The 12732-nt window shown below is 36.4% G+C and overlaps 5 protein-coding genes across 5 annotated transcripts; 2 read left to right on the top strand and 3 right to left on the bottom strand.

Moving 5' to 3' along the window:
• Positions 1 to 644: 644 nt before the first annotated feature.
• Positions 645 to 1544, bottom strand: FDP41_002444 (uncharacterized protein; the record flags this gene model as incomplete). The annotated part of the gene is made up of 1 exon (XM_044705639.1): positions 645 to 1544. One exon carries the CDS (start codon positions 1542 to 1544, stop codon positions 645 to 647), a length of 900 nt encoding a protein of 299 aa, XP_044563337.1.
• Positions 1545 to 1842: 298 nt separating this feature from the next.
• FDP41_002445 (uncharacterized protein) lies at positions 1843 to 2190 on the bottom strand (the record flags this gene model as incomplete). Its single annotated transcript, XM_044705640.1, has 1 exon — positions 1843 to 2190. One exon carries the CDS (start codon positions 2188 to 2190, stop codon positions 1843 to 1845), a length of 348 nt encoding a protein of 115 aa, XP_044563338.1.
• A 598-nt stretch (positions 2191 to 2788) lies between these two features.
• Positions 2789 to 3983, top strand: FDP41_002446 (uncharacterized protein; the record flags this gene model as incomplete). The annotated part of the gene is made up of 3 exons (XM_044705641.1): positions 2789 to 3069; positions 3176 to 3528; positions 3580 to 3983. 3 exons carry the CDS (start codon positions 2789 to 2791, stop codon positions 3981 to 3983), a joined length of 1038 nt encoding a protein of 345 aa, XP_044563339.1.
• A 218-nt stretch (positions 3984 to 4201) lies between these two features.
• On the top strand, positions 4202 to 6469 carry FDP41_002447 (uncharacterized protein; the record flags this gene model as incomplete). The annotated part of the gene is made up of 4 exons (XM_044705642.1): positions 4202 to 4857; positions 4920 to 5608; positions 5662 to 5922; positions 5967 to 6469. The coding sequence occupies 4 exons, from the start codon at positions 4202 to 4204 to the stop codon at positions 6467 to 6469; spliced, it is 2109 nt and encodes a 702-aa protein (XP_044563340.1).
• Positions 6470 to 6573: 104 nt separating this feature from the next.
• Positions 6574 to 12289, bottom strand: FDP41_002448 (uncharacterized protein; the record flags this gene model as incomplete). The annotated part of the gene is made up of 4 exons (XM_044705643.1): positions 6574 to 11211; positions 11381 to 11567; positions 11819 to 12029; positions 12229 to 12289. The coding sequence occupies 4 exons, from the start codon at positions 12287 to 12289 to the stop codon at positions 6574 to 6576; spliced, it is 5097 nt and encodes a 1698-aa protein (XP_044563341.1).
• Between the last annotated feature and the right edge of the window lie 443 nt (positions 12290 to 12732).

Genomic DNA, 12732 nt, shown 5'->3' on the forward strand with positions numbered 1-12732 from the left:
GCACTCGATATTCTTCTTGTTGAAATCTCCTAGGTGTACCAGAGAGAAGAGTTCAAGAGATGTTTCAGACCGTTGTTGATGCGCTCACTACTGCGAACGGGTATTGTTGTTTTTATTTGTTTTGCGAATTTTGAAAAAGCGCACAGTTTTAAAATTGTACTTCAAACAAACCACACGGTGTGTGCATGGCCATTGCGTAAATGTGCGACATGGTTAGAACCAACGTCCATTAAGCGCTCCAATTGAATGCGTCGAAGGATTTCTTTGTTTTTGATGCTGTAGGTGGCCCTCGAAGAGAGAAAGCAAAGGGAACAGAAGCGCGTGTGTCTATTATTGGTGTGCAACTCGCTGATGACCTTACGAAGCGCATAAATAGAAATCCTGCGCTTGATCGAATGTGTGCGTCTGACCTCTCCTCAGAATAAAATGTGAGCCAATGAGAGTTGAACATCGTCGAGGGGTGGATTGATAATGAAAATGAATTTGGTTTTGAGACGGACTTTATGGTTCCAATTCACTCCAAGAAATGTCCAAAAGTTGCATTCCGCTGCCCATTCATGTTGTAAATGATTGATTGTTGGGAGATACACCTTATTTGAAGGATTGAATATTCTAATTGTAAAAATTTACATGACATTTACAATTTATTGAAAGTTTAAAGAAAAAATGTCTTCATTACTGTTCATGAAGGAAAAGTCGAACAATTCCTCTCCAACAACATGAGGTGTATTAGGGTTGACACCAACAACAAAAGGAGGGTTTTGTGGAGACTCCATGTTGTTGCCGCTACTATTACTACAATACAGGAATGGTAATTGTTGTTGGTTGCTCGAGCTGTGCATGGATGACAAAAAATCCTCTCCCCACAATGTATTATGAAGGGCATCTTGTTCCAATGAAACAAAAGTAGGAGGATTGGTCCAAGAACTCAAAAACTCAAAATTGTTTCCAATCGTTAATTGAATATTGGAAGGAGATTGTGGAGTGAAAGACATAATTGGAGGCTGTCTTGTTGTGTGTGGTGAGGTGTCGTCGAGGTTTGTAAGTGGTCCATTCTCAAAGGAAGGAATGAAAGAAGACATCTCCTGCTCCTCGTCGTTGTTGGCATGAGAGAATGACGACATGTTTGGTGAGACATCTGCTCCATGATGTTGAGATGCAATGTCATCACTGGTAGAGTTGTTGTCGTCACTATTCTCAATGAATTGAGAATGGTCTTGGTTAGAATTGTTGTTGGTGGTGAACCCATCCACTTGAAGATAGGTTGAGAAATAATCTCGAATGCGATTTTTGTTGAAATCGAATACAGGCATCTCAATACCAAGCTCATCAAGAAGTGGCTTTACCTTCTTCTTCACTTGAGATGGAGTTGATCTGAACATGCATGCAATGTAAGGATACGAAAGAATAGTTTCCTTGCCATCTTTGGTTTTCAACAGCTGTTGCAGCAATTTAGGTTCATCCAACCATTTGTGGTCCAGCGTAGGCACAAGATCCTCTTCGGTTTGAATCAAGAGAGCATGTTGATGGTTCAGAATTCCCATACGATTCAAGTGATGTCTAAAAACCTGATCGTTTTTCAGGTCGATTCCAAAGGTCCTTCTTATTTGACGAAGGAACTCTTTTTGATCACAATGAGAGGTTTTGATGTGATTTTGAACAAAGTGCATCACAGATTGCCAAGTGGGCAAATATTGCTTGAGAGGAGAGGAGGCATGATTGTCCTTGTTTGATCTGGAGCATCTGGAACGAGTAGTAGTGGATGATTTGTTATTGATGAAGGTGTGAGCCGTTGTTTGATTAGAGGAAGTTGAAATATTATTGCCATCATCACAATTATTATTAGATGAAGAATTCTTCTTTTTTCTTTTTAGAGGAGGAGGAAGGTGAGACCTTTCTCTTGTTATTGGATGAGGATGAAGCATGTACACATGTATAGCTTGAAGAGGAGGATGCAGAGCACGAGGATGTACTGACCATGCTGTACGCTTCATTGTCTTGAAGCATGGAGTGTCGAGTTGACATCATCGAGTAGGTGGAAGGATTTGATGACGAGTGAGTGAAGGAAGAGGATGGAGAAAATGGGTTAGGAATATGAGTGGGATTCACAATATGGAAGGCAGGAAGGCACCACTCTTGGGATGGAACGGCTTGTGCTGGCTTTTTGGAGCTGTTGGATCTACGAGGCATGGTAGAGAGATTGTTGTGGTATTGTTTTGTTGTTTGGTGTGAAGTTTTTTGTTTGATTGTGTTGGTGGAACAGAAATATGAGATGGGAAGTCTGTTTTCCCTGGTGGTGTCAACCAACAACAACAACAGCTGTGGACTCTGTCAACAACACGGCAAAAACTTTTGAAGCTGTCAATGTCAACATGTTGCTTGTCGCATTCGAGCATACCAAATAGGCGGAAGAGAATATATTGGTAGGTGGGCAAGCACACTTTTCCTATGTTTGTAAACGTTAGATTTTCGACTTTCCTTTCAATGTATAGTCTTTACTTTTTGATCATAAAAAAGACGCAGAAACGGGCAATCCGAGTGTTGACAACCTTCCTTGGAATTAGTTGTTGTGTTTGTTGACGAACGTTCACACGAGATGGTTTACTTGTTTTGCTTTTGCAAACCTATCATGTGTTTTCTGTTCAAAAATGAGTCTTGACTTTTTTAATGTTGTTGTTTCTTCTTCTTCGAAATTCAACGAATAGGAAGTAGTGCCATATAGTGATGATGAGAACGATGGAATGTCTAATGTTATGATACACCCAAATTTGAATTGACGAATCAAAAAATGTTTCAAAAGCCTCACCATCAGCACCCACAAGGCTCGGAACATGGAGTTGAGCTCTTTTCCGAAGCAGAGCGATTTCATGAGAAGGAGGAGGACGATGAGGATGCATCATCGGATGGTAGTGGGAAGAGCAACACACATGTGTGTTCTGGACCAAAAGTAAAGATGGAATTTAATTATTTGAATGTTCAGTCATCGATTCCGTTAGATGGAGAATGTTGCTCCTTTTTGTGTGAGCAATTCTTGCATCATGTATTATTTATACGACAACAAATTCCTTGGTACGTATCAAGCCTCTACTTGGATTATTGAAATTTTGATTTCATCGGAAATTAATAATCGTGATGATTATTAATGATGGAATGATGAAATTCAATTTGGGGGTAGCCTTTTTCCAATATTGGAATCTAAAGTGAACAATATTTATCAAAACAAAGAGGAGAGAAAAAGAATTTCTTCAAAAGATAAGAAACTAGTTAAAATTTATGAAGTGATTACAGGAATAATTGATAATATTATTTCAATTTTGCAACAAGATCCAGAAAATAATATTTTTGCCTTTGTTTTAGGAAATGCCATGACAAACCCAAAAGAAGTGTACATTATCAAATTCAATAACTCAGCAACGTGTCACATGAATTATTCGGATCCTAAAAAGCATGTACATATGGTGAATCTCTCAAAGAAAGTAATTAGGAATATTATTGGAGGATGTTTTGACATTTTCATGTCTGATTGCAGTAAGTATGCCTTGTTGCAAGACCAGCTCAACATGTGCAATTTCCTCTAAGAACCATTACCATTATACTTTCTTGCTCGATTGAATTCAAATTTTGGTAAAGAAAACGAAAACAGTGACGAAATGAATGAGCGTGAATATTCGCCAAATCATGCAAGTTATATTTCTAAGCCAAATTTCAAATTCGGGCTAAAGGTACCTTCTAACTTTAGAAAATCCTTTAGACAGCACAAAAAAGAAGGTATTCAAACTATTGATATGAAAGTCTCAAAGTTATTCATTTTGGAACTAGGTGACCATGAAATGAATAGCATGGAAATTTCTCAGTCGAAACAACAAATTGCAAATTTTCTCAAATTTAACATGACGTTTCAAACCAGCAATCTATCAATGGAATCACCTCAAAAAGTAGAAGACTCTGAAGATGACCACTGCTGCTGGTTTCTTTTCAAATAAAGCAAAAAGGTCACAAACATCAGTTTCAAAAAAGTGGAAATTTCTCGCGCCAAAAATTTTTGCGCGTCGTTTTCACCATAAAAAAATATTCACAAGCCAATCCGTGATCATATTCACTTTTTTCGAAAAAAGCCTCTCATCTTCATCGGCATGAATCTTCTTTAATCCGAAAAATAATAGTGAGAAAAATAATTTATTCTATTCAATAATACACACAAATGAGAACATTTAAAAAGAAAAATCCTGTTCTTGTGAAAGTGGAGAGCTCTCCCAATTCAAAAAAAGTTTCTCTTTTCAGTGATATCAACAGCGATGATGAGAAAAAAAGCAAAAATCGGAGGAAGGCAAATTCAAATGATTTATTTTCGGAAAATGTTTTTGATGAAACCTTAGAAGCATCCACAAAACGAAAACGACATAGTTTAGATTCTGTTGCTAAAAAGTCAACTTCATCTTCAGGAAGTCAATCACCAATTTTCAAAACTCCAACAAAGAAATCGCAAACGAAAAGTGCTTCTGTAACTCCAACAAAAACTTCAAAATCTCCCAAGACGCCAGGATCTTCAGGAAAGAAAAAACTATCTGTGGAAGATAACTTTTTTGATGATGATTTATTTGACGACGTTTTTGGTTTTTCATCTTCAGAGGATGAAGATGGAGACAAAACACTAAAATCTGCAAAAAAGCCAAAGCGTGCTTCAACGTCAAGCGCATCACCAAGGCTTGACAGTAAAGAAAAAACCGTAAAAGAAAGCATTTTAAATTATTTGGAGGGATTGAAATCATCTCATGTGGATACACAACACTCATGTGCTAGCTCATTAGCTAAAATGTTTTCTGAACAGTGCGACGACTTGGGAATATTTCTTCGTGCGTAAGTAATATTTAGAGCCACACCTAAAGAAGAATCATTATGTTCAAAATACTAATAATTAGCCACTCCCTTGTAAAAAAAGTGGTTGACACGTTGTGTTTGGTTGTTGACTTTGGGACACAAAAGTTACTATCCCTGACAGCAGCACAAATTATTGGCATATTACTGAAAGATCCCTTGAATGCAGAGTACATCACTGAAAACTCGTTTAAAATATTGCATGAAATTATTAAGCAACACCACGTTCTCAAATGGCAACAAGTTTCACATTTAGAATCAATCAAACGAACAAAACGCACTCGAATTGCTGCTCTTAAAGCAGGTTCCCCAAGCAAAGCTCAAAAACAACAATATGAAGAAGAGGACGAGAATATGCAAGCTTTTGAAAAGACTACTATCTCATTGGCTCTTTCAGCTATGGTTAATATTGTAAATTATGAACATCATTGTTTTGATCTCAAATATCATCAAGCTTCTAACAAGGAGGAATTTTTGGAAAAGAATAGACCTAACTTATTGTTTATCAAAACGAATAGTGTGGAGACTGTTGAACGACTTGTACCATGCTTTCTAGCCCTAATAGAAAAAGATAGAGATGATACTCTTGTTGGTGATTTGTGTAATTGCATCAAAATGCTTGAAAAGAATGGCATTGTCACCAAATATTCCACTGATGCAAGCAAAAATGCAGAGGCATGGAATTATTTCCTTCCTGCTCTGATTCGAGTTTTGAATTGTCTCACACCTGTCAGTAAGTAGTGTTTAGTTGCATGATGAAATTTTAATTTTGCAATTCATCTCTAGATAAGCCATCGTTGAGTGAGTTGAAAGATGGACATCCAGTTGTAGAATGTGCGCTCGTTACTTTGCGATTTCTAACAAATATTAGCAATGGAAACGAACAAGTTTGTCAAAGAATTGCTGAAGAAAATGGTTTGTCAGGAATTTGTGCCGTATTGGCCTCAAGTTATACTCAACATTTCGACGTCATTACTATGTGTTTAGCTTTATTATCAAACATGACAGATAAAAGCTGGAATAATAGAGAACTTGTTAGAAACTTTAGTAAGTATGAACAAAGAGTTATCTCTTGATATCAACAATAATAGAACTCGAATTTAGAGGAAAATCCAAAAAACTAATGAACTTTTTGATCGAGTTATTTATTGAGTATTACTCAAAGCAAGATTACAACGATGACAACAATCAAGATACTGAAAATTGTGTCACAGTTTCTGATCAAGACTCGCAAAACACTCCTGCTGTAGAGATTGTTGAAAAGGTCAACACAGAAAAAAAAGAAAAGGAAAATCAAGGACTATCAGCAAGGAGTAACCTAAAACGTACGGAAGACAATATCATTACGTCCTATTTAGCAATATTGCTTGGCTGTCTTTGTAAGGAGCATGAAGAAAACAAAGAGTATATTATGAAGGAACTTCCTGAAAAATCGTTTATTTCACTCATTATTGCCCTGAAAGCATTTGTGCTTTATCAATCAAATGCATCACTATTGACCAAAGATACCCTTGATTCGATCAAATGTCTTTTGACAGAGTTAGGAGACAAGAATAATTCACAAAATTCCGATCACAACAAAGAGATTGAATAAACAAGTACTGTAGGCTGTCATGCATTCAAGATCCACCACTAAGAAACATTCGTTGATTTTCCAATAATCATACAAAAGCACAACAGTTTAATGTTAGTTGACTTTCACACACTATAATTTTCTAGCAAGATAAATCTTGCTTCCGTACAATTCAAACTTTCCAAATGTTTCGCTTGCTTGGAAGTTAGACAGAATTTTGGATTTTCCTGTCTACTTTCTCTAATTTGTGCAATAATTACAGAAAATAATGATGTACGAACGAGATCAGAACTGTTGGCTTTCAGAGATGTAACTAATTGTTCCAAATCAGCTACTTTACACAAGCTCTCTATAGCTTCTTGTCGAACGTCTGCATTTTCATCTTCAAGCATATCTTTGAGATATCGAACCACAGTCTTGTTGGCCTTATCTGAAATTATTCCAAACACTTGAGCAACTGCCTTCCTCAAAAACATGTCTCTCTCAGTGGCGAGTGCTGTCAATCGTGTAATCATATCCTTATCACCTTTCTTTGCTAATTTTCCAAGCACTTTCACACATTGCCACTTGAAAAGATGTGAATATTTCGAAGGACAAACATCCATCAAATTCAACAACTTGGAAATGTACTTTTCACAGAATTTGTCATCACGATACATTGGCAAAATATTTTCAAGGGCCAACACGGCTCTCGCTTTCAATTTCCACAATTCCTTCTCTTGCATGTGATTATCCTTTTCTAAATCCAAATATTTTGAAATAATTTCAATCATGAAGAGATCATCTTTAGGTGCAACATTTCCCATCGCCACGAAAATTTCACCCAACATGAAAGCATTTGAACTATTCGAATCTAACAATTCCAAAAGAATGTTACAAGCTTGATTATTATCGGTGTGTGCAAAAACAACTCCAATCACATAAATGGCAGTAATAATTTCCATAGATTTGTCTTCAGTCATGATATTCTTCAAAAGATCTCCCTTAATCTTTTCAAAAACAAAAGAAATCACTTCTTCATCGTTGTGAGTAATGAAGGAAGACATTGTGAGTACTGCATATTTTCTGACATCTAAATCGACAGTTACTGCCAATGTGAAAAGCGTATCAATCAGATCGAACATGAGTTTTTTAAGGGTTTGATCTTTGTGTAAATGTTCGGTGAGTGATTTGAGTGAAGAGGATATTCGTTTGTCCTTTTTCGATTGTGATGAAGTGATGGTGGTAGTATTGAGATATTCTCTTCCAAGAAGTAGCACTTGTAATAATTCCATAATTTTCTGGGCAAGTTCAACAAATCCAGATTCATATTCTTCGTATTCATCTTTGAGAGATTTGTCAGGTCGATAGGCAATGTGATCTTTCAGTAATTTCATGGCTACTGTTAAAATTGGAATGTCTCTCTTTTCACACATCATTTTCAAAGAGTCAACAACTACAGCAAGTGTATCTGTTGATTTTTCTTTGGAAAGGATTTGGACAAGCAATTTGATGCTTTGCATGTCACCAACATTAGATATTCTTCCTAGAGCAGTTATTAAACCGTGTCGAATTAACTTATTTTGAGCTTGTTTGATATTTGAACGAATTTGTGACAGAATCATTTCATCTGCTTTCACACAAATGTTCACCAAGCTGTCAATCATCTTATCCATATATCTTCCTTCTTTGATGGTTTCTGAAAGTAAAATTTCCATAAATTTGTTGATAAATTTAGAATCTCCTTTTTTAGAGAGTAAGGAAAGAACATAACAAGCTCGCACTTGAACTTCAATGGGTGGTTTTGTGATCAATGCCCATAACTTTTTGGTAATTCTTGAGTCATCCTTCTCAGCAATCGCTAACAGTACAATCACTGATTGTTCACCAATTTTCCATTGTTTATCCGAGAGAGATTCAATGAGACGTTTTGCTACTCTGTATTTAAATTCCTTTTCGTCCTTCATTTGTTGAAAGATGTCAAGTAAGCTCGAAGCTGCTTGTTTGGTTTTGTCCTTATTCTTTGTTAAAACTTTTAACAGATAACTAACGACATTGGTGAGATCATTTTCATAGAGAGCCACACGTTTTGTGGTCATTTCTCGAAGGAGAGGAGAATCATGAATGAGACCTTCCATAATCATGGTCTTGAGTTTCTTTTGTGTGGTAATATTCTTCTCAATTTCACTAAATTGATCTCTCTCCTCGATTGGTCTCTCACTTCGAATCATTTGAAGTAACAAGTTGTCAATGGCTGAACTCTTTTTAAAGTTCTCATAAAGGAATGTAATAAATTCTGAAAAGTCACTCGATGACATGGATCCAGCACACAACAAAAAGGTCTCTCTATACCATGGGTCAACAATTAACTTTTTCGTTTCAGAAGAAAACACAATAGGTGATCCTTCTTTCTTTCGACCAAAAAGACCTTTCTTTTGTTCACGAATGGTAGACACTCGTTTTGGATCACTCCACACTTTGGCAACCAAATATTCTTGAAAAGAGAGATGAGCAAATGAGTAGTGACTTCCTAAACGAATAATGAGAGGAAATTGACCATCATCAATATCCGATTGAAAGACTTTCCACGTATCGAATACATTTTTAGAAGAATCTGTGACATTGTTTCCTAGATTTCCAGTCTGCCCACTTTCTTCATTATTCACCACGTCATGAAGATGTTTTTCAATAAAAGCAGATGTGAAATATCGTTTTGTGTGTTCGTGGAGAATACTCGCCACAGCGTATAACATTTCAAAAATGTCTCTTCGTTCTTGTTTTGTGGTTTGAGGTCTCACCTTATCAATGTAGACAGAAATCATCGTTTCACACGCATGTTCGTACAGTACACTTCGAATATCTGGTAAATCTTTGTTTTGTTTAAACTCTTGAATCATTAAACTGAGTAAAAGTGGAATCTTGGCAAGTTCCTTATACTTTTGTAGAGCTTGGAAAAATCGTGGATCTTTGATGCCTCTTCTCATGGCAATTTGTTTTTGTGCATGATGACTCAATGGTTTAATTCGAGCCAATTTGAAGCTTTCAAAGAGAACATTTGCTTCTTCCTGCTCAAAACCACTCACTCGACTAGTTGTGATAATTCCACCCAATTCTCTAAAATTCATTTTACAAATGAGCTTTTCAAGTTTAGATCTGTGATCTCCACCCTCATCCAAACCATCTAACAATAAGAGCAATCTTCCACATTGCCACACATTTAGCAAAAATCGTTCAACATTACTTGGATATTTGAGTCCCTTGTTGAATGTATCAGCCGATGCTCGAATGCACTTAATTTTAAAAGGAATTTTGTCATCTTCGAAGGAAATATTGGCAAGTGGCACCAATAGTGGAATTAAATCATTTGCATTCGAGTCTGAAGTATTTTTTGCTGCTTTCTGAGCTGCCTTGTAACACAATAGTTTCATCATGCAAGTTTTACCACTCGCTGCACTTCCTAGAATGAGATACTTGAGAGGTCTTTCAGTGGCATTACTCAAGAAATCGACTGCATCTTCGTAGTATCTGTTTTTAGATCCTGGCTTTTCGATTTTGATCTTTTTGGTTGCATCGTCATCGGAAGCTTCAGATTCTGTTTTTAACAGATCATTCCACTCATTGCTTTCAATGAGTTCGAGAGGAGCCATGTGTTGGTCAATTTGTAATGGCTCTTGTGAAATTGGGTCAATAAATACCTTGTCACAATTCAAAATTGTCTCTAAATATCGACTTTGAGCCTTCATGAATGACTCTGTGTCCATCAATGTGTCATCAATGTTCACTTCTGTTTCATCTCCAACTTCATACGCAGTGAGACCAATCACATAGTCAGGATTGAAAGGAAATCCTGCTTGTTTGGTCAGCTCATTGAGAGCACTAATGGATACCCAATCAAAATGTTTGTTGCAAATGGCAGTTTTTAGACCTCGTAGGAAATCTGTGAGTGAAATTCCAGAATAACTGATTGAGGAGGAACCATTCTCTGGTTCTGATGACGTGTTATTTCCGTTCAAATCTTTGACTTCTTTAGCTTTCTTTTCTTGTGTATTAAGTTGTTGAATTAAATTAATATAGGCCTCTCTAAAATCTAACCAATTTGTTTTGTTTTCCCAACCATGCCTTTTCCAAAACTCTCTTGCCTTTTCGTTGATAATTCTTTCAACAGCAGGAGCGAGATCAGAGGATGAAGATTGTGACGAGGTGTCGTCTTCTAGGTTAGGATCAAGAAAATTACCATCGGTAATGGCAGGTTTCACTTTTTTCAAGAGTGTGACATTTGGTGGTGGTTGACCATTATTCTTTTCACATTCTTCTAAAAATTGCAGAATTTCAGAAGCAGTCGGCCTATCAGTAGGATCTAGAGTTAAACATGCGGATGTCACTTCCTCCACAGTTTTGGGAGCTTTATACTTTCTACATAATTTGGAAACATATTCTGGATCTTTTTTAATTTCATGTCTAAAATCAGGAATTTGAGATTCATCTAAAAACGCAAACATTCTTAATATACAAACTCCAAGAGACCATATATCTGTTCCTGCATCATATTTCTTGGAGCTAAACAGCTCAGGAGACATGTATTGTAAAGTTCCAACAAAACTTTGAGCCATATTATCTTTCATTTCTTTTGTAAATCCAAAATCACTTAATTTGAGCGTCCATTCGGTGTAATTTTCATGAATATTCAGTGTTGTTGATGATGTTGATGAGGATGTTGAAGTATTGGTGGAAGAGGAGGTGGAAGAGGCAGAGGATGATTTGAATAATAAATTGGCAGGTTTTAACTGTTCAAAAGTGATGATCAAGTTGTCAAATGATGAGAGTGATAGGTTAATGCAGACAGAAGAAATTATGATTCATTAAATGCGTGCGCGAGTGTGAGTGTGAAATGAATTTGAGTACAATACAACCATTACTTGAACCATTGTCACAAAGACGACTTCAACTACTTACGTCTCTATGAACAATGTGTTGTTTGTGAATATATGCCAACACACTCACACATTGTTTGATCGTTGACAATATAAATGGAAATGGTAAGTGTTTATCAGCAGCTTCATCTCCGCCTTGACTGTTCGAAGAAGGTGAAGTGCATTGCTTCAAGTGTTTCTGTATAATTTCTTCCAAACTTCCCTTGTCACTGTTGTTGAAGGATTTTGATGACAAACATCAACAATTTGAGATTTCGTAGTAGTCAGTCAATGAATGATTTATCACACAGAAAGAGTTGTGTTGGTCAATGTTCATTATTTCCATGATCAGAGTTATCAAAGAAACGATAATCATGTTCAGCATTATCAAATGTTGCGTGATTCATTAATATGATGTATTTGTCATATCGTGACACAAACACTAATTCACACTACTATGAAAGTCACAATCATTACTTACCAATATTCCATTAACATGAACAATTTTAATTCCTCTCCATAAAAGGCGTCCTGAGATCTCTCTTCAAAATGATCATAATATCGCACTATGTTGGAATGCTCATGAAATTTCTTCACCAATTCCACCTCTCGTTTAATCTTTTCAAAATTGGATTCTTCAAAAACAGTGATCATTTTGATGGCATAGAGTTGATGAGTGGACTTTTCTTCGACTGTTGTGTTTCATATGAAGAATTGTTGTTGTAACAATGGATTTGTCATTCATTGGAGATATTGAATAGCAAAAGTCGATGAAAGAATGTGGGAAAACGTGATAAAATAAATACCACATCAAAATTGGAAATGACAATTCCAACAAGAATGTTGTTATTCTAGTTATATATCGTTTTGAAATAATTGACTACAACATACCGAGATAGACAAGTCCTTCAGCTCCACCACCTAATTTCTTTTTGGGTGCATATCGATCCATTGTTTTTGTTATGATTTGTTTTTAAATTGGTTCTTGTTGATGATGATGAAAACTAGAAAAGGATCGATCAATGATAGATTTTAAAAAAGACAATAATGATGATTTTCAATACTACAATTTGGAGGGTGATGATTTTCTTCCTTGTTGTTGTGTTGATGGTAGTGGTGATGGTTGGAATGGATAACGGAAAGCAACAAGGTGAATGTAGGAAGGAATTTGTGGTTTGATGGATTCAAAGAGAATGTGTTGCGGAAGGACTGAAGGGTGGTGGGTTGAATCAAGATGATGATTCTCGTTGTGTTGCCTTTTACTGTTGTTGTTGCCACACGGTGAAGAAGGGAATTGACAGGTGGCAGGTGCGGCAGAGCTCTGCTCCTCTTTGTATTTTATTTTCAGGCTTGTCAGATTGACCGTACAAACGAACACTTGCTGATAATTGGACA

The sequence above is a fragment of the Naegleria fowleri genome, assembly GCF_008403515.1.
Source record: "Naegleria fowleri strain ATCC 30894 chromosome Unknown tig29, whole genome shotgun sequence".
Lineage (NCBI taxonomy): Eukaryota > Heterolobosea > Eutetramitea > Acrasida > Naegleriidae > Naegleria > Naegleria fowleri.